The following is a 20,105-nucleotide window of genomic DNA, read 5'->3' on the forward strand; positions in this document are numbered from 1 at the left end:
TTTTCTTGTCTTTATGTAATTGGCAATATAAGGATTTTCAATGCAATTCACCGCACAATACATATAAATTTCCTCTAGATCAAAATCAAGAAATTTATCAAGATTAAATTTTGGAATACCCTCAGTTATACGTTTCATTTCTTCATATCCCAAAAGAAGACTAAGCTCTTTATGATGCTCAAGGGTAATCAAGTTATCATAATTTTTGGACACGATTTGATCATGAAACAAATAACATTGGAGCTTTAAATGACCATGTTCATTGCAAAGTTCACAAGGATGGCGATAAATATTGAATCTTTCAGCACAAACAGCTAGCCTTTCTTGCAACCATTTAGTTTCTAAATACTTATGCCTCTTGCAAAATCTATCTTCCCTATTTGGTATGTACTTGCAAACTCTATGCACTCCACAAAAGTTGACATGCTTATAAGAGACATTTTCATCATGACTAGTGCAATCATCATTAGTACTATGGATATTCAAAGAATTCATACTAACAACATTGCAATCATGCTCATCATTCAAATATTTAGTGCCAAACATTCTAGTGCATTCTTCTTCTAGCAATTGAGCACAATTATCGGAATCCTTATTCTCATGAAAGATATTAAAAAGATGAAGCATATTAGGTACCCTCAATTCCATTTTTTGTAGTTTTCTTTTATAAACTAAACTAGTGATAAAACAAGAAACAAAAAGATTTGATTGCAAGATCTAAAGATATACCTTCAAGCACTCACCTCCCCGGCAACGGCGCCAGAAACTGCTTGATGTCTACTACGCAACCTTCTTGTAGACGTTGTTGGGCCTCCAAGTGCAGAGGTTTGTAGGACAGTAGCAAATTTCCCTCAAGTGGATGACCTAAGGTTTATCAATCCGTGGGAGGCGTAGGATGAAGATGGTCTCTCTCAAGCAACCCTGCAACCAAATAACAAAGAGTCTCTTGTGTCCCCAACACACCCAATACAATGGTAAATTGTCTAGGTGCACTAGTTCGGCGAAGGGATGGTGATACAAGTGCAATATGGATGGTAGATATAGGTATTTGTAATCTGAATTTATAAAAACAGCAAGGTAACAAGTGATAAAAGTGAGCGTAAACGGTATTGCAATGCTAGAAAACAAGGCCTAAGGTTCATACTTTCACTAGTGCAAGTTCTCTCAACAATAATAACATAATTGGATCATACAACTATCCCTCAACATGCAACAAAGAGTCACACCAAAGTCACTAATAGCGGAGAACAAGCGGAGAGATTATGGTAGGGTACGAAACCACCTCAAAGTTATTCTTTCGGATCGATCTATTCAAGAGTCCGTAGTAAAATAACACGAAGCTATTCTTTCCGTTCAATCTATCATAGAGTTCGTACTAGAATAACACATTAAGACACAAATCAACCAAAACCCTAATGTCACCTAGATACTCCAATGTCACCTCAAGTATCCGTGGGTATGATTATACGATATGCATCACACAATCTCAGATTCATCTATTCAACCAACACAAAGTACTTCAAAGAGTGCCCCAAAGTTTCTACCGAAGAGTCAAGACGAAAATGTGTGCCAACCCCTATGCATAAGTTCACAAACGGAACCCGCAAGTTGATCACCAAAACATACATCAAGTGGATCACGTGAATATCCCATTGTCACCACAGATAAGCACATGCAAGACATACATCAAGTGTTCTCAAATCCTTAAAGACTCAATCCGATAAGATAACTTCAAAGGGAAAACTCAATCCATTACAAGAGAGTAGAGGGGGAGAAACATCATAAGATCCAACTATAATAGCAAAGCTCGCGATACATCAAGATCGTGCCAAATAAGGAACACGAGAGAGAGAGAGATCGAACACATAGCTACTGGTATATACCCTCAGCCCCGAGGGTGAACTACTCCCTCCTCATCATGGAGAGCGCCGGGATGATGAAGATGGCCACAGGTGAGGGATCCCCCCTCCGGCAGGGTGCCGGAACAGGGTCCCGATTGGTTTTTGGTGGCTACAGAGGCTTGCGGCGGCGGAACTCCCGATCTATTCTGTTCCCCGATGTTTTTAGGGTATATGGACATATATAGGCGAAAGAAGTCGGTCAGGGGAGCCACGAGGGGCCCACGAGGGTGGGGGCGCGCCCAGGGGAAGCTTCCCCGACGTCTACTCCAAGTCTCCTGGATTGCTTCCGTTCCAAAAATAACTCTCCCGAAGGTTTCGTTCTGTTTGGACTCCGTTTGATATTCCTTTTCTTCGAAACACTGAAATAGGCAAGAAAACAACATTTTGGGCTGGGCCTCCGGTTAATAGGTTAGTCCCAAAAATAATATAAAAGTGTATAATAAAGCCCATAAACATCCAAAACGGGTAATATAATAGCATGGAACAATAAAAAATTATAGATACGTTGGAGACGTATCATTTATCCCTCTACATCATGTCATCTTGCCTAATGCGTTACTCTGTTCTTATGAACTTAATACTCTAGATGCATGCTGGATAGCGGTCGATGTGTGGAGTAATAGTAGTAGATGCAGGCAGGAGTCGGTCTACTTGTCACGGACGTGATGCCTATATACATGATCATGCCTAGATAGTCTCATAACTATGCTCAATTCTATCAATTGCTCAACAGTAATTTGTTCACCCACCGTAATACTTATGCTATCTTGAGAGAAGCCACTAGTGAAACCTATGGCCCCCGGGTCTATTCTCTATCATATTAATCTCCTGTTATTTCTATCACCGTTTATTTTGCTTTCTTTACTTTTAGTCTTTATCATAAAAATACCAAAAATATTATCTTATCATCTCTATCAGATCTCACTTGTGCAAGTGGCCGTGAAGGGGTTGACAACCCCTTTATCACATTGGTTGCAAGGTTCTTATTTGTTTGTGTAGGTACGAGGGACTTGAGCGTGGTCTCCTACTGGATTGATACCTTGGTTCTCAAAAACTGAGGGAAATACTTACGCTACTTTACTGCATCACCCTTTCCTCTTCAAGGGAAAACCAACGCAGTGCTCAAGAGGTAGCTAGAAGGATTTCTGGCGCCGTTGCCGGGGATTCTATGCACAAGCCAAACATACCAAGTACCCATCACAAACTCTTATCCCTCGCATTACATTATTTGCAATTTTCCTCTTGTTTTCCTCTCCCCCACTTCACCCTTGCCGTTTTATTCGCCCTCTTTTTCCGTTCGCCTCTTTTTCACTTGCTTCATCGTTATGGCTAGTCCTTTATCTGCTCCTTTGTCTCCCGAGAATGAAGTTATTAATTTTAAACAAAGGGAGGGAGAAAATCTAAAAGATGCTTGGTATAGAATTTGCAATGCTCAAAATAAATCTGCTAGAAAGCAATCTACTTCCGTTCTTCTTCGCAATTTTTATGTAGGCGTCACTCCTTGGAATAGATATATTCTTGATACCATTACCGGAGGGAATTTCTTGGGTAGCCATACTTTTGATTCTTATAATGCTATGATAGATTTGTTTGGCTCACCACCTCTTTTGGTTAATGGAACTGTGTTAACTTTGGAACATGTGGCAAAGGCTTGAAATTATTGAAAACAAAGTTGCTACCGTGGAGTCGATTGAGAATTTGGATAAAAATATCCCCAACCAAATCACCAAATATGGATCTAAGGTAGGAGTTACACTGAAAAGTTTTAAAGAAAAAGAACCCATAGTTAATGAAAAAATAGATCAAGATTCCACTAGGATTGATAAGCTTGAGGGTATTATCACCAACTTAGGGTCCGCTTTTTCTTCAGTAAGAAATACTCCAAATCCTCCCACCAAAATTGCCAAACTTATGTATGTTCCTAAAAATAAAGGTGAATCTTCCAATAAGGAAACTTCAGATCTCAAATCAATAAGTGTTCACCCCGATTTTTTTGCTATCATTAAGGAACCGTTTGATACAAATGAATTTCTTGATTTCTTGCCTAAGAGTTTGATAATCAATAAGAAGAAAGAAACTCCTAAGGGTTATAGGTGTTCTATTGAAGAATTGCATACTAAAGATGACAATACCTAGATCTATCCTTGCTTTTATGCCTAGCTAGGGGCGTTAAACGATAGCGCTTGTTGGGAGGCAACCCAAATTTATTTTAGTTCCTTGCTTTTTGTTCCTGTTTAGCAATAAATATTTGATCTAGACTCTGGTTAGATTTGTTTTTATGTTTTAATTAGTGTTTGCGATAAGTAAAACCTATAGGATCTTCTTGGGTGATAGTTATTTGATCTTGCTGAAAAAACAGAAACTTTATGTTCACGAAAACAATTGTTTAAAATCACCACAACGTGATAAAATACTAATTACAATTGCAGTAGATCAATAATCAAATTATCTAGGTCTTCCTATTTTGGTAGATTTTTCTGAGTTACAGAAGTTTGCGTTAGATACAGATTACTACAGACTGTTATGTTTTTGACAGATTCTGTTTTTCGTGTGTTGTTTGCTTATTTTGATGAATCTATGGCTAGTAACGGAGCTTATGAACCATAGAGAAGTTGGAATACAGTGGGTTTAACACCAATATAAATAAATAATGAGTTCATTATAGTACCTTAAGGTGGTGGTTTGTTTTATTTCGCTAACGGAGCTCATGAGATTTTCTGTTGAGTTTTGTGTTGTGAAGTTTTCAAGTTTTGGGTAAAGATTTGATGGATTATGGAACAAGGAGTGGCAAGAGCCTAAGCTTGGGGATGCCCAAGGCACCCCAAGTTAAAATCCAAGGACAACCAAAATCCTAAGCTTGGGGATGCCCCGGAAGGCATCCCCTCTTTCGTCTTCGTCCATCGGTAACTTTACTTGATGCTATATTTTTATTCACCACATGATATGTGTTTTGCTTGGAGCGTCTTGTATGATTTGAGTCTTTCCTTTTTATTTTGCCACAATTATCCTTGCTGTACACACCTTTTGAGAGAGACACACATGATTCGCAATTTATTAGAATACTCTATGTGCTTCGCTTATATCTTTTGAGCTATATAGTTTTTGCTCTAGTGCTTCACTTATATCTTTTTAGAGCACGGTGGTGGATTTATTTTATAGAAATTATTGATCTCTCATGCTTCACTTATATTATTTTGAGAGTTTCTTAGAACAGCATGGCAATTTTCTTTGGTTATAAAATTGGTCCTAATATGATATGCATCCAAGATTAGTATAATAAAAACTTTCACATAAAGTGCATTGAATACTAAGAGAAGTTCGATACTTGATGATTGTTTTGAGATATGGAGGTAGTGATATTAAAGTTGTGCTAGTTGAGTAATTGTGAATTTGAGAAATACTTGTGTTGAAGTTTGCTAGTCCCGTAGCATGCACGTATGGTAATCGTTGTGTAACAAATTTGAAACATGAGGTGTTCTTTGACTGTCATCCTTATGAGTGGCGGTCGGGGACGAGCGATGGTCTTTTTCTACCAATCTATCCCCCTAGGAGCATGCGCGTAGTGCTTGGTTTTTGATGACTTGTAGATTTTTGCAATAAGTATGTGAGTTCTTTATGACTAATGTTGAGTCCATGGATTATACGCACTCTCACCCTTCCATCATTGATAGCCTCTTCGGTACCGTGCATTGCCCTTTCTCACCTTGAGAGTTGGTGCAAACTTCGCCGGTGCATCCAAACCCCGTGATACGATACGCTCTATCACACATAAGCCTCCTTATATCTTCCTCAAAACAGCCACCATACCTACCTATTATGGCATTTCCATAGCCATTCCGAGATATATTGCCATGCAACTTTCCACCGTTCCATTTATTATGACACGCTTCATCATTGTCATATTGCTTTGCATGATCATGTAGTTGACATCGTATTTGTAGCAAAGCCACCATGCATATTATTTCATACATGTCACTCTTGATTCATTGCCCATCCCGGTACACCGCCGGCAGCATTCATATAGAGTCATACTTTGTTCTAGTATCGAGTTGTAATCATCGAGTTGTAAATAAATAGAAGTATGATGATCATTATTCATAGAGCATTGTCCCAAAAAAAGGGGGCCAAATAAAAAAAGAAAGGCCCATATATATATATATATATATATATATATATATATATATATATATATATATATATATATATATATATATATATATATATATAAAGGGACAATGCTACTATCCTTTTTCCACACTTGTGCTTCAAAGTAGCACCCTGATGTTATGATAGAGAGTCTCTTGTTTTGTTACTTTCATATACTAGTGAGATTTTTTTCATTATAGAACTTGGCTTGTATATTCCAACAATGGGCTTCCTCAAATGCCCTAGGTCTTCGTGAGCAAGCAAGTTGGATGCACACCCACTTAGTTTCTTTTGTTGAGATTTTATACATTTATAGCTCTAGTGCATCCGTTGCATGGCAATACCTACTCCTTGCATTGACATCAATTGATGGGCATCTCCCTAGCCCGTTGATTAGCCGCGTCAATGTGAGACTTTCTCCTTTTTTGTCTTCTCCACATAACCCCCATCATCATATTTTATTCCACCCATAGTGCTATATCCATGGCTCACGCTCATATATTGCGTGAAAGTTGGAAAAAGTTTGAGATTACTAAAGTATGAAACAATTGCTTGGCTTGTCATCGGGGTTGTGCATGATGAGAGCATTCTTGTGTGACGAAAATGGAGCATGACCAAACTATATGATTTTGTAGGGATGAACTTTCTTTGGCCATGTTATTTTGAGAAGACATAATTGCTTAGTTAGTATGCTTGAAGTATTATTATTTTTATGTCAATATTAAACTTTTATCTTGAATCTTTCGGATCTGAATATTCATGCCACAATAAAGAGAATTACATTGAAGAATATGCTAGGAAGCATTCCACATCAAAAATTCTGTTTTTATCATTTACCTACTCGAGGACGAGCAGGAATTAAGCTTGGGGATGCTTGATACGTCTCCAACGTATCTATAATTTTTGATTGTTCCATGCTATTATATATTCTATTTTGGATGTTTAATGGGCTTTATTATACACTTTTATATTATTTTCGGGACTAACCTACTAACCCAAGGCCCAGTGCAAATTGCTGTTTTTTGCCTATTTCAGTGTTTTGCAGAAAAGGAATATCAAACGGAGTCCAAACGGAATGAAACCTTCGGGAGCGTGATTTTTGGAACAAACGTGATCCAGAGGACTTGGAGTGGACGTCAAGAAACACACGAGGAAGCCACAAGGCAGGGAGGCACGCCTGCCCCCCTGGGCGCGCCCTCCCCCTCGTGGGCCCCTCGTGGCTCCCCTGACCGACTTCCATCGCCTATATATACTCTTATACCCCAAAAACATCGAGGAGCATGACGAAACCCTGTTTCCACCGCCGCAACCTTCTGTACCCGTGAGATCCCATCTTGGGGCCTTTTCCAGCGCTCCGCCGGAGGGGGCATCGATCACGGAGGGCTTCTACATCAACACCATAGCCTCTCCGATGATGTGTGAGTAGTTTACCTTAGACCTTCGGGTCCATAGTTATTAGCTAGATGGCTTCTTCTCTCTCTTTGGATCTCAATACAAAGTTCTCATTGATTCTCTCGGAGATCTATTCGATGTAACTCTTTTTTGCGGTGTGTTTGTCGAGATCCGATGAATTGTGGGTTTATGATCAAGATTATCTATGAACAATATTTGAATCTCCTCTGAATTCTTTTATGTATGATTTGTTATCTTTGCAAGTCTCTTCGAATTATCAGTTTGGTTTGGCCTACTAGATTGATCTTTTTGCAATGGGAGAAGTGCTTAGCTTTGGGTTCAATCATGCGGTGCTCGATCCCAGTGACAGAAGGGGAAATGACACGTATTGTATTGTTGCCATCGAGGATAAAAAAATGGGGTTTATATCATATTGCTTGAGTTTATCCCTCTACATCATGTCATCTTGCCTAATGCGTTACTCTGTTCTTATGAACTTAATACTCTAGATGCATGCTGGATAGCGGTCGATGTGTGGAGTAATAGTAGTAGATGCAGGCAGGAGTCGGTCTACTTGTCACGGACGTGATGCCTATATACATGATCATGGCTAGATATTCTCATAACTATGCTCAATTCTATCAATTGCTCGACAGTAATTTGTTCACCCACCGTAATACTTATGCTATCTTGAGAGAAGCCACTAGTGAAACCTATGGCCCTCGGGTCTATTCTCTATCATATTAATCTCCCGTTATTTCTAGCACCGTTTATTTTGATTTCTTTAGTTTTAGTCTTTATTATAAAAATACCAAAAATATTATCTTATCATCTCTATCAGATCTCACTTTTGCAAGTGGCCGTGAAGGGATTAACAACCCCTTTATCGCGTTGGTTGCAAGGTTCTTATTTTTTTGTGTAGGTACGAGGGACTTGAGCGTGGTCTCCTATTGGATTGATACCTTGGTTCTCAAAAACTGAGGGAAATACTTACGCTACTTTACTGCATCACCCTTTCCTCTTCAAGGGAAAACCAACACAGTGCTCAAGAGGTAGCAACCGCTGCTCGCGTGGAGCAGCGGCCGGTCGGGGCAGGAGACGACGTAGGGTGGCGCAGATTGCGCAACCCTCACTGAGATGCACGCGGGCCAGGAGGAACCAGCTCCGGCGTCCTCATTGCGTCGGCGGGGGAGAAGCGAGGCGGCAGATCCGGAACCGCACCCTGTGTGCACCTTGTAGCTCTTGAGGGCAATGCGGAGGGCCAGCTCCTCGTCGACATTGAGGTCCGAGTCAAAGTGGCTGCCAGAGCTTGACATAGTCGCCGGAGTCGTCGGAGTGGATCGGAGAGAAATTGGAGTAGGGGAGAAGAAGAGACAAAGCGGGAGAGCAGTGAGATGAGCTAGGGTTTTTTGATTGGGGTGTTTTTGTGGGGATAGAATGGGGTTGGTGGAGGGTCGGGCTTGTCAGGCAGACGTGCTCGAGTGTGTCCGAACCGCGCCAGATCCGTCCTACATTTGGGCTTGCTACCTCTTGAGCTTGCGTTAGTTTTTTCCTTGAAGAGGGTGATGCAGCAAAGTAGAGTAAGTATTTCCCTCAGTTTTGAGAACCAAGGTATCAATCCAGTAGGGGACAACGCACAAGCCACCGAATACATGCACAAACAAACACCAACTTGCACCCTACGCGATAAAGGGGTTGTCAATCCCTTCACGGTTATTTGCAAAGTGAGATCTGATATAGATGCATAAACGGTAAATTAATATTTTTGGTATTTTTGGTTTATGGAACGGAACATAGTTGAGCCTACCTTATTTAGTTTCTGTGCTTGATAAATTAAATGCTAGTTTTATTCCACATCTATTCAAGCCAAAACCGTAATTGCTTTTAAACCGTCTACTCACCCCCCCCCTCTAGGGGACACCCAGGTCCTTTCAACATGTCTACAACCGAATCAAACGGTTCTCATAGTCTGAATTCATTTACAGCATTACTAGAGAAAAATCCTCAAACCTCTTCAAATTTATCAAAGACCTTAGTTGAAGAACATGGCCGACCAAAATAATTACAAGAACATTTTGAAACGAGGAAATAAGAAAGAGCTCTTCACCCCAGAGCCGGCATGTTCGCCCACTGGGCCGAGTGTTCGCCCACTTCTTTTTCTTCGCCTTTAGAGAGAAATCCGTGTTCGCCCCAGCAAGAAAACGTATGCGTGTGTACGAAAGCGCAACGGCTTTCGCGCTCATCCCTTGCTTCAAAACTACATGTTTTAGCCCTCCGTTTGCTGGTCGCCAAAGACGAGAGCTTCGCCTTTGAAAGCACCAGTAGCGTAGGGCTACCGGGCCGGCCGAGCCCCTCTCAATTAGTTGATGACTTTGATGACTCAACGGTGAATATTAAGGAAAAGAGAGCGAGGGGAAGAGGGGAAAACCCTCGGCCCGATCATCTAATTCGCTCCGACGATCCACGCATTGTTTAGTAGTCAAAGCACATTTGAAATTCTAGATGAACTTTATGGTGGTTATTGCACTTCCAAAAAACCTGAAACAGAAACTCGGCGAAATACTCATCTGCAAATTATCAAGATGTATTGGGCGAAAGAATGGTTGAATTATCGCTATGTTACCAAGTGCTGCATGGTAGCCTTTGTTATGAAGCCACCTATGATCGAATCAGGCCTCAAAAACATCCTCCGCCTGAAGAAGGTGTGACACCAAACTCCACAAGCATTCACCGTGGTGAAGAATTTCCCACTGAATGGAAGAAGCATCTGACCAAGTTGAGGAAAAAGTCCCAAAAGGATGCCGAAGCTGCCAGTGCGTCCTGAAGCTGGGCCAAGCTCACTAGCTCCAAAGAAGTCGCAGCATAAGAAGAAGGCCTTGAAGCCTATGCCTACTGAAGCAAGCTCTTCAAGGAAAACAATGATGCACACTAATCTTTGATGCCAAAATATTTAGTGCCTGCACCTACTACCTTCCAGTGCACTATTGGTATCTCAGTTGCTTCTGGCAATACATAGGCATTTTTGCAAGTGGTCGGAATGAGTTCACCAACATGCCAACATCTTCGCAGAGGCAAAACACCAAGTCTCCTACTGTCAGTGGTCCTCGTCCTAGTCCGGAGAAAAAGACTGAAGAAACTAATGGAGCCTGTAAAGACTCTAACACGCTAGTTGAAATCATTAGAGATATAGCTCAACATGTTGTTGCTACCAAGAAATCTGCAGTGTCTCTACTACTTGACCCTAAACTGCTTTTGTATTTCATTCACATTTGGTGCAAAGACTCATCAACACCACTGTCTGATATGAATTTTTTTGCACTGGCTGAAACACATGATAGTTTATTTCATCAACAACTAGTAGAATGACACACGCATTTGCGTGGCTAGATTTTCTAGATATATCTACATACATGATTTTCTATTTCGATTTTGTTTGCATGCAACCATTTCCCTTGATCAAAAAGACGTCCACCTGGGAGCGGAGCGGAGACCAAATGTTTGGTCGTCTCCCAATGCACGGCGCCATGCGCACTCCTTCCGAACGTCACTGATGCATCAATATCCGCTCCCAAGTCCCACCACCACATTTACTCCCGATTGCAGCTAGTTACTTCACATTCATAGTAATGCATCGACGAAGGATCCCGGAACTCTGCTTGGCCGCCTTTGATCTGTCTGGGCCCATGGTGAATATGGGTGACGGCGGTGGAGGCGCGACTGTGCAATGACACTCACATTTCATAACTGCGCGCTATGGAATTGGTGGCCTTGTTTTTATATAAAAAATTTCCACTTATATATATATATATATATATATAGATATATATATATTCCACTAAGTCTACACAGTTTTTCAGTGATACAACATTTAGAAATACAACTTTAAGAATTTTTTAAATCTAACGCAATAACGACATGCATTTTAGCTAAAATGGATTGTGATACAATTCAGGCATGCATCATTACAAATGCAATGTTGCTAAATTAGAACCTAAATTTATTCTGAAATTACTTTATTTTTATAGTTGGTCTGAGATATTTCAATGGACCCAAAATTACCTAAATAGAATCAAAGAACTATTATTTGTTGTTGAGAAAACCACATTCATTATTGGAAACAATCTGTAGCACTTGGATGTACTATAATGTGTTTATATGCAGTGTTTTTTAAATACTCAATGAATTATTTACTATGTACGAGGCTAACAAATATCCTAATAGAGGATAGCATGGTCATAATCCGTTTTTCCTTTTTGGCAAACAATAGGGAACTCTAGATTGTATGAGGTGGTTTGTCCTCGAATTTGGCTCCCGCCTTTGTCAGCTGGCACTTCTCATCATTTTGTACATTCATGTATCTTTTCAGAATATATAAGTTCAAATACGATATTAGTCATGTGTGTATGTAAATTGGCCCTTATGTTTGTAACGAGGAGGCAATAAGTTATTTATCATTAAGTAATAAATAGTTATCGCTCAATCTCGAATAATTAAGCAACTAAAACAATATGGATTCTACTTTGCCAGCTAAATGAAACTATGCATAGGTGCAAGTGAACCCCATAGGTGGTAAACATGTGGTGAGAAGGTGTTACATTTAGATGATACCAACCATCACATGATACAATGCATGTTTGAAAAATGAAATTTTATTGTTTTAGAAAGTTCAGAAAAATTCTAAATGTTTCCAAGACACTTGTCTACAATCTCTAAAAAATCAACTCTAAATTGGAAATATGAATGGAGTGGATTTGTTTTATTTGTTTCTTCAAGTGTATTTTGAATTTGGATTTGATTTTTTATGGATAGTACATACATGTATTATGAACGTTCAAAAAAATTAATTTTGTTGAAACATGCAAAAGTTGATTCTTTTTTTGTGGCATGCTATCACATGATATCTTTCCGAACATTTGGTACCCGTAAGCGGTAGTATAAGAAAATAGACTAAACCAGTACTCCCCCTGTTTTATAATAATTAATGTTATCGAGTTGTACTATGTCAAACTTGTTTAAGGTCGACCAACTCTATACAAAAAGTGTTAAGATCTACAACAAAAAATACACATACTATGAAAACATGTTTCAGAAAACATCTCATGAGACTATTTTGATATTCTAGATGTTAACATATTCTGCAGACTTAACAAATTTAAAGAAATTTAACATTGAACAAACACATAACTTGTTTAGGCCTCCTTTGGTTTGCAGGAATTTTATAGGAATTCCATTTCCTTTAGACCATTTTGGTTTGTAGGAATAGACTTATATTTTTATGAAGAAATTCTTCCTATCCTTCACATTTCATAGAAAAATATTTAGTCTAATCTATGGGGAAAAAATCCTATGATGTGTACCAGGGGACATTCCATTTTCAATTCTTATTTATAGGATTTGAGATACATGTCATCTTGTTTTCTATGACTTTTCTATTTCTATGAATTTTTTACCCTATGAATCACAGGAGACCATAAATTTGTGTTTGTTCAACATGGCGTGCCACATGTTCTCCTCTGCCCCGGTGAGCAAAAATAGGGGGAGATTTGTGTGAGATCTCACATTAGGTAAGATCAATGAGTCTATATGCTCAAACATTTTAAAAAAAGTGTAGACATACATAAGTAGTTCATGTACAACCTCAAAATGTTTCAGCTCCTAATTCGACCTACATTAATAGAAACAAAAAAGACAACATTAGACGTGAATAGTGTCAAAGTACTATTCACCCAAAGCAGCCCCTATTCATATTCGAATTTGTCTTTTTTGAAAATGTAGATTGAGTTTTGAGCTGATTTTTTCGGAGTTGTAGATATACCCCACGTTGTCAATAATTTCAGATTTTTTCAAAATGTCTAAATATGAAATTTTGAGGTTGATCTTTGATCTCACCTAACGTGAGCAGGTGAGTAGGTGACACAAAAACAGAGTAGGGCATTGCCACATGTCGCATGGCATCCAGGTGCTCTGTCCCCGTTTCCCTTCGTCAATGTCCACCTGTGAGGGGAGCACGGACCACCTGTAGGGCCAGACGCGCCATGCAAAGCGCCACGCACACTCGTTCCAAACTCCGCCTACGCATCCCAAGTTCCCAACCCACCGCATTGACTCTCGATCGCGGCGGTTTCTCGCTACTTTACTTTCCACTCGCACCGCTCGCCGTGACGCGTCGACGGAGCCGCCGAGGGAGTCTGCCCCGCTTGCATCCGGTCGGTGGGTCGGTCGGGGCCATGGTGAAGCTGGCGACGGCGAGGGAGGCGCGGCTGTACGGGCCGGCGCTGGCGGTGCGGCGGTGGGAGTACATCAACGCCGGCGCGTACATGTTCGGCACCCTGCTCCTGGCCGCGGGGCTCGCGGCGCTGTGCGCGTCCGAGGGCGGCGTCGGCGCCACGGACGCCGGGCTCGCCGTGGCCGGCGTGGCGCTGGCGGTGGTGGCGGCCGTGAACGCGCACGACCTGGGCGCGCACCTCGCCGGCGTGGACTGCCGCGTCGGGCTCGCCCGGTTCGACCCCCAGCTCGGCATCGTCGAGTTCCTCGCGCCCGCGCTCCATGCCGCAGGCTGCGTCCTCGCCATCGTCGGCCTCGCGCTGCAGCTCTTCTCCCAGGTGAGTGAGTGTCGACCGTCGGCAAACGCAAGGACGCATGGGCCGCTGATCGCCGCCGGTGACTAACTACTGCTCGTTGTGTATTCTGCTGGTGGTCTGAACAGGGCGACAAGCTGGAGAGGCGCGCTGCCGACGCGCTGCTGGCGGGCGCGGCACTGTGGCTGCTGGGCTCGGTGCTCAGCTCGTGCCAGGTGTACGAGCGCGCCGACGGCCGCGCGCAGCTGCTGCAGTCCAGCGTGCAGGTCCCCGTCCTCCTCGGCAGCCTGCTCTTCCTCGTCGCCGCCGCCCTCCACCGCCGGCGTGAGCCCACCCTGCCAGGCGAGAGGGAAAGCGAGAGCGAGAGGTGGATTAGCCTGTGCGGGAGCGTGCTGTGGGTGGCGGGCGCACTGTTCAACGTGCTCAAGGTGTTCGTGATGCACCAGAGCGACGCGCCGCGGCTCGAGAAGCTCCGCGGCGGCGCGCAGGAGCGGCTCGCCCGGGACCGTGAGGGCCGCGTGCCGCTGGTCTGGAGGTCGGCGGCGCAGCTGCGCTGACGGTCATGGAGCCCAAGCCCAAGCCGCAAGCCGGCCGCCTCGTTGCTTTGTTCCACCATTGTTCGGACGCTCAAGATGGTAATTAAGGAGGCTGGTGCACCAAGGTATAACAGGGCGGCCGGCGCCGGTGAAACTATACTCTGTTTGGTATCTGTCTAGCAGACTTCTCCGTTGTTTCTTCTCTTCTTGTCTGGTATTAGTGAAGTGTAAGAACTTTTAGCCCCTTCTCAATGGGAAAATTAAGAAGGAACTGCATGTTTCAAAAAGAAAAGATTAAAAAAAATACTACTACCTCCGATTCATATTAATTGACGCTGATTTAATACAATTTTTTTGACAATACTGATTTAGTTCAATTAATATGAATCGAAGGGAGTAATAACTTTTTTTTGAGAAATGTTTCTTCTTATCCCTTAGTTCACGGCCGCAATCTGCCGCAATACAATATAACGTCGCTAATACACAAAGGGGGGACATTAAAACAAGTCTTACACGACCAAATGCGTGACGTAATTGGTCTGTTGAAAAACAAGTAGCATACAACTATATTAGTTACACGATTTTTAATTGACCAAAACATGCAATTGCATAAGCAATGTGTAGTTGCACAATTTTAAAATGATAAAAAGGATGCCATTTCGCAAATTTAAAATGACTACCTAGTGTCGTCCCTAGTAACAGCTGATTCATTGTGCAATCTAGTGGAGAGATTGTTTGAAATTACTGTAAACTTATAAGGATAAGCATCTTGCCACATTGAGAATGGTCAATCTATTGATTTCTAGTCACACAATTGGAATGATATGTCAAGAATGCACTTTTGGCACATATTCATTCATTTTCCCGAAATCATCACATTTCCATTCAATCTTACATTTCCATTCAATCTTTATGGAACCTAGAAGACCTTGCTGACTATTTTCATTTACCTCTTTCTGAAGAAGCTTATGCACAGTTGTAGGAAATGACTAATCTTCTCCAAGATTTGCACCTCATAGATAACCCATATTGTTGGCAATTTCCTCCAAGTGCTACTAGGTAATAAGTTTCAAAGACTTTGCAAATTTTATATGTTCATTAGGAAGTCATGCCGGCTCTCAAATGATTCTGGAAGACATGCCTTCAATTAAAACATAAAATCTTTTTCGTGCTGCCGCTTCACAACTGACTGAACACAAGACCACTTCTTCTTCACAGGAGATAATCATTATAGTCGCATGAGCAATTTGTACACTCGCAATGAACATGGGTAGTATATGAACATGGGTGTAATTATACCTTGGCAGTAAGATATTTTCTAGGTGAAAATGCATCTATTATAGTCATACTCTATTATTGTTTAGGTCAAATACATTATTGTAATAACCATTAGGTTCTCTATTTTGAGATTGCCCCAGTGACTCACATTAGACTATCGACCCTGCCAAAACGAAAGATACTAAATTTTTATTAGGCTCAAAATAAAACTAAGAGTTAAGAAAACTTCTATAACAAAACAACTAATCTCTCCTTTAGATTGTATTGATTTTGGCTTGTGGGCTGCATTGAGCTCTTTTATAACTGTCTTTTTAACACACCTACTTGTTTCAGAAAGGATTAAATAAAACTTATGTGTATATGTCTTAATAAAACTTGTGGATCCTCTGCCCAATTTTTTTTTTCTATTTTTAAATTTGAAAGTGCCTGTTCATTTCCTGCGCGTTTGAAACCGGCATTGACTCGGGCATTTTTAAGGCAAACTTGGGCATTTATTTAGAGGTCTGTTTGAAAGAAAGAAAGAAAAAAAAAAACCAGGGCAGAACTGTCCAGCCCGGCCCATAATGTAATTACCTCACTCGAACCCCCGTCACTGTCCTTTACATTATCCGCAACATTACCCGCGGAGCTCTTCTCCCTCCGACTCCGACTCCAATGGCGCAGGCCATCTCCCTCCCGGCGCTCCCCACTCCCCACCACCACCACCACCACCACTACGCCGCGCCTCCCAGCCAGAGACCCTCGCGTGGAGCCTACTCGCCGTCACTCCTCAGAGCCGAGTCCCCCATCTCCGCCGCGCTACGAGCCGGGGACGACTCTTCGTTCCGCGACGCCCGGCTCCTCGTCTCCCTGCTGCGCCAATGCGGCGACCTGCTCCACGGCGAGGGCGAGAAGTCTCCGGAAGCGGAGCGCACCGATATCGCGGCGGCCCGGAGGCTCGCGCCGCAGCTGCACTCACTGGCCGTGAGGGCGGGCCACGCGACGCGGGAGCCGCACGTGGCGTGCGCGCTCGCGGACCTGCTCGAGCGGCTGGGCCGTGGGGCGTCTGGCCGGAGGCTTCTGGCCGAGGGGGACGGCGAGGACTGGAAGGACGCGGTGCTGTGGAACAAGCAGGTGGCGATGCTGGCGGAGGCGGGGGACTGGGACGGCGCGATCGCCGCGTTCCGGGAGATGCGGGCGCGCGGGGTGGCCGCCGACGGGTACGCGTGCGCGCGGGCGCTGCACGCGTGCGGCCGAGCCGGGCGACGGCGGGAGGGGCGGGCCGTGCACGCGCACGCGCTCCGGGCCGGGCTCGTCGACGCGCACCCGCTCGTGCCCGGGTTCCTCGCCGGCATGTACGCCGAGGGCGCCGACGTGGCGGCGGCGACCACGGTGCTGCTGCGGACGACCGGCGCTGGCGTCGTCGCGTGGAACGCGGTGATCGCGTGCTGCGTCCGGCTCGGGCTGGTGGACGACGCCTTGGAGCTCGCGGGGCGCATGGCGAGGGACGCCGAGACGTCGGCGGTGGCTGAGCCCACGCTGATCACCTGGAACACCGTGCTCTCCGGCTGCGCGCGCCACGGCCGCGACCGGGAGGCGCTCGCCGTCGTCGGGAGGATGCTGGAGCAGGGCCTGTCGCCGGACGCCGCCACCGTGTCCAGCCTGCTCAAGTCGGTGGCCAACTCGGGGTTCCTCGGCCACGGCACGGAGGTCCACGGCTTCTTCCTCCGGCACGGCCTCGCGCCGGACGCGTACACGGGGACGGCGCTGGTGGACATGTACGCCAAGTGCGGCCGCCTCGACCTCGCGCAGAGGGTGTTCGACGGATTGGAGCACCGGAACCTGGCCACCTGGAACTCGCTCGTCGCGGGGCACGCGAACGCCGGGCAGTTCGACAGGGCGCTGGAGCTCGTGGAGACCATGAAGCGGCACCGGCTCGACCCGAACGTGACCACCTGGAACGGGCTGATCACCGGGTACGCCATGAACGGGCTGAGCTCGCAAGCGATGCTGCTGCTCCGGCAGATCAAGGCCGCCGGCGTGGCGCCCAACGTGGTCTCCTGGACCTCACTGATCTCCGGGAGCTGCCACAGCGGCGACTACCAGGGCTCATTCACCTTCTTCTCCGAGATGCAGCAGGACGGCGTCCAGCCGAGCCTGGTCACCATGCTGGTCCTGCTCCGGGCCTGCGCCGGCCTCGCCCTCCTGAACAAGGGCAAGGAGCTGCACTGCTTCGCGCTGCGGCGAGCCTACGACGGCGAGGTCGTCGTCTCCACAGCGCTCGTCGACATGTACGCGAAGGCCGGGAGCCTGACGAGCGCCAAGCGGGTGTTCGGCCGGGTCCAGGGCAAGAACCTGGTGTGCTGCAACGCGATGCTCACCGGGCTGGCCGTGCACGGGCAGGCGCACGAGGCGGCGGCGCTGTTCCACGACATGTGGCGGTCGGGGCTGAAGCCGGACGGCATCACCTTCACGGCGCTGCTCACCGCCTGCCGATCCATGGGCCTGGTCACCGAAGCCTGGGAATACTTCGACAACATGGAGGCCAAGTACGGCGTGGCGCCGACGGCCGAGCACCACGCCTGCATGGTCGACCTGCTGGCTCGCCGCGGGTACCTCGACGAGGCGATGGCCTTCATCGAGCGGTCGCCGGGCGAGCCCGGGGCGAGCTCGTGGGGCGCGCTCCTCACCGGCTGCGCCATCCACGGCAACCTGGACCTCGCGGAGTCCGCGGCGAGGCACCTCTTCAGGCTGGAGCCGCACAACTCGGCCAACTACCTGGCGATGATGAGCCTGTACGAGCAGCACCGGATGTTCGACGAGGCGGAGAGCCTCAAGTACGCCATGAAGGCGAGAGGCGTGGACGCGAGGCCGGGGTGGAGCTGGACGCAGGCCGGGCGGAGCGTCCACGTCTTCGAGGTCGACGGCGGGTCGCCGCCGCACCCGGAGACGCCGGAGATATACGGCGAGATGAGCCGGCTGGTGTCCCAGATCAGGATGGTGGGGTACGTGCCGGACACCGGCTGCATCGCCTACGACGTCCCCGAGGAGGAGAAGGAGCGGCTGCTGCTCTGCCACACCGAGAAGCTCGCCGTCGTCTACGGGCTGATCCGGTCGGACAAGAGCCGGGCGCCCGTTAGGGTGGTCAAGAACACCAGGATGTGCAGGGACTGCCATGAGGTGATCAAGCACGTTTCGGCTCTGTGTGGGCGGCAGATCATTCTTCGTGATGCTTCTCGGTTCCACCATTTCGTCGACGGCAAGTGCTCCTGCGACGACTACTGGTGATCGGAGACGGGCGACCAGATGGACTCGCTCGCCGGTACTGGCGCGGATTGGTGCAACGGTTGGGTTGTCTGCAGAGGGTGTGATGGGTGTGGCAATTTGGCCGCAGAGGTGCTCTCCATGATGACAGGAGCAGTCGGTTTCTGCTTGCAGGGTTCTGAATTATTATCAGATGATTATAGCTCAACTACGACGACCCTACATTTCCTGCAGCTACATTCTCGTGTTAATTGACATGAGAATTGGGCATTTCTGCAAACGAACAGGATGCTGGCATATTGCCATTTCTTACAGGGGAGTGCTCTGCGCCTGTAAAGATAAGGGGAGGAAGAAGAAACACAAAAAAACGATGAAAATCCTCCGAAAGATGATACAACACAATACTTCAGTCCCTAAGAGCAATTTTAACAGATTCGTCTGCGATCACCATCCGTCATATGGAGCGCACACTTGGATACATAGGACGTGGCGGATGCATGCAAACACAGAGTTTGCTAAATCTCAGTCGACTAAGATTTAGTGAAGCGTCACGTGCTCGACCGTTAGATCAATATATGTTGAGATTCGCTCATTAGTAGATAATCTATTCTTTTTTGAGATAAATGAATAACATGTTCCTGAAAGCTGGTGAAAGGATCGATGCGGTCGACTAGGTGGGGGTGGGAGGGGGTAGGAGACTAAAAAAATAAGCGTAACTTCAAATTTTAGTGAATTGCGAATAAATTAGCTTCTGTAGATATGCAAATAGGTGAGCACACCTATATGCCAAGCCTACAATCTATTGAGCAAGCCAACAATCATACAAAGCAAACTCAAAGAAAAGTATGCTAGGAAAAAAAAGTCCAAAACATTCAGGAATGCCAAATTTCACCCACACGGTGTGCAACCTTGAATAGCTTGACTATCAAAATACCAGCTCTGCACATTGATAACAGCCCCAGTTCCCAACAAATTAAAATCATCAAACTTGAAAAGATCAACTAATTTAGCTTTATTTAGGAACCTCATCA

At 45.3% G+C, this 20,105-nt stretch overlaps 2 protein-coding genes across 2 annotated transcripts; both read left to right on the forward strand.

Annotated features, from left to right (window-relative positions):
• The first annotated feature begins 13,519 nt into the window (after positions 1-13,519).
• Positions 13,520-14,722, forward strand: LOC123183315 (uncharacterized). Its single transcript, XM_044596097.1, has 2 exons — positions 13,520-14,041; positions 14,146-14,722. Exons 1-2 carry the CDS (start codon positions 13,667-13,669, stop codon positions 14,572-14,574), a joined length of 804 nt encoding a protein of 267 aa, XP_044452032.1. The 5' UTR covers positions 13,520-13,666; the 3' UTR covers positions 14,575-14,722.
• A 1,242-nt stretch (positions 14,723-15,964) lies between these two features.
• Positions 15,965-19,307, forward strand: LOC123183314 (pentatricopeptide repeat-containing protein At4g01030, mitochondrial-like). Its single transcript, XM_044596096.1, has one exon. The coding sequence runs from the start codon at positions 16,486-16,488 to the stop codon at positions 19,096-19,098; it is 2,613 nt and encodes an 870-aa protein (XP_044452031.1). The 5' UTR covers positions 15,965-16,485; the 3' UTR covers positions 19,099-19,307.
• The last annotated feature ends 798 nt before the right edge of the window (positions 19,308-20,105 follow it).

The sequence above is a fragment of the Triticum aestivum genome, chromosome 1D (genome assembly GCF_018294505.1).
Source record: "Triticum aestivum cultivar Chinese Spring chromosome 1D, IWGSC CS RefSeq v2.1, whole genome shotgun sequence".
Taxonomy (NCBI): domain Eukaryota; kingdom Viridiplantae; phylum Streptophyta; class Magnoliopsida; order Poales; family Poaceae; genus Triticum; species Triticum aestivum.

What these genes read in the sequence shown, in the direction of transcription:
- LOC123183315 (XM_044596097.1), top strand. Translation starts at nt 13,667, where the DNA reads ATGGTGAAGCTGGCGACGGCGAGGGAGGCGCGGCTGTACGGGCCGGCG. An exon ending in CGCTGCAGCTCTTCTCCCAG is followed by an intron (nt 14,042 to 14,145) that starts GTGAGTGAGTGT and finishes TGGTCTGAACAG; the next exon opens with GGCGACAAGCTGGAGAGGCG.
- LOC123183314 (XM_044596096.1), top strand. Translation starts at nt 16,486, where the DNA reads ATGGCGCAGGCCATCTCCCTCCCGGCGCTCCCCACTCCCCACCACCAC.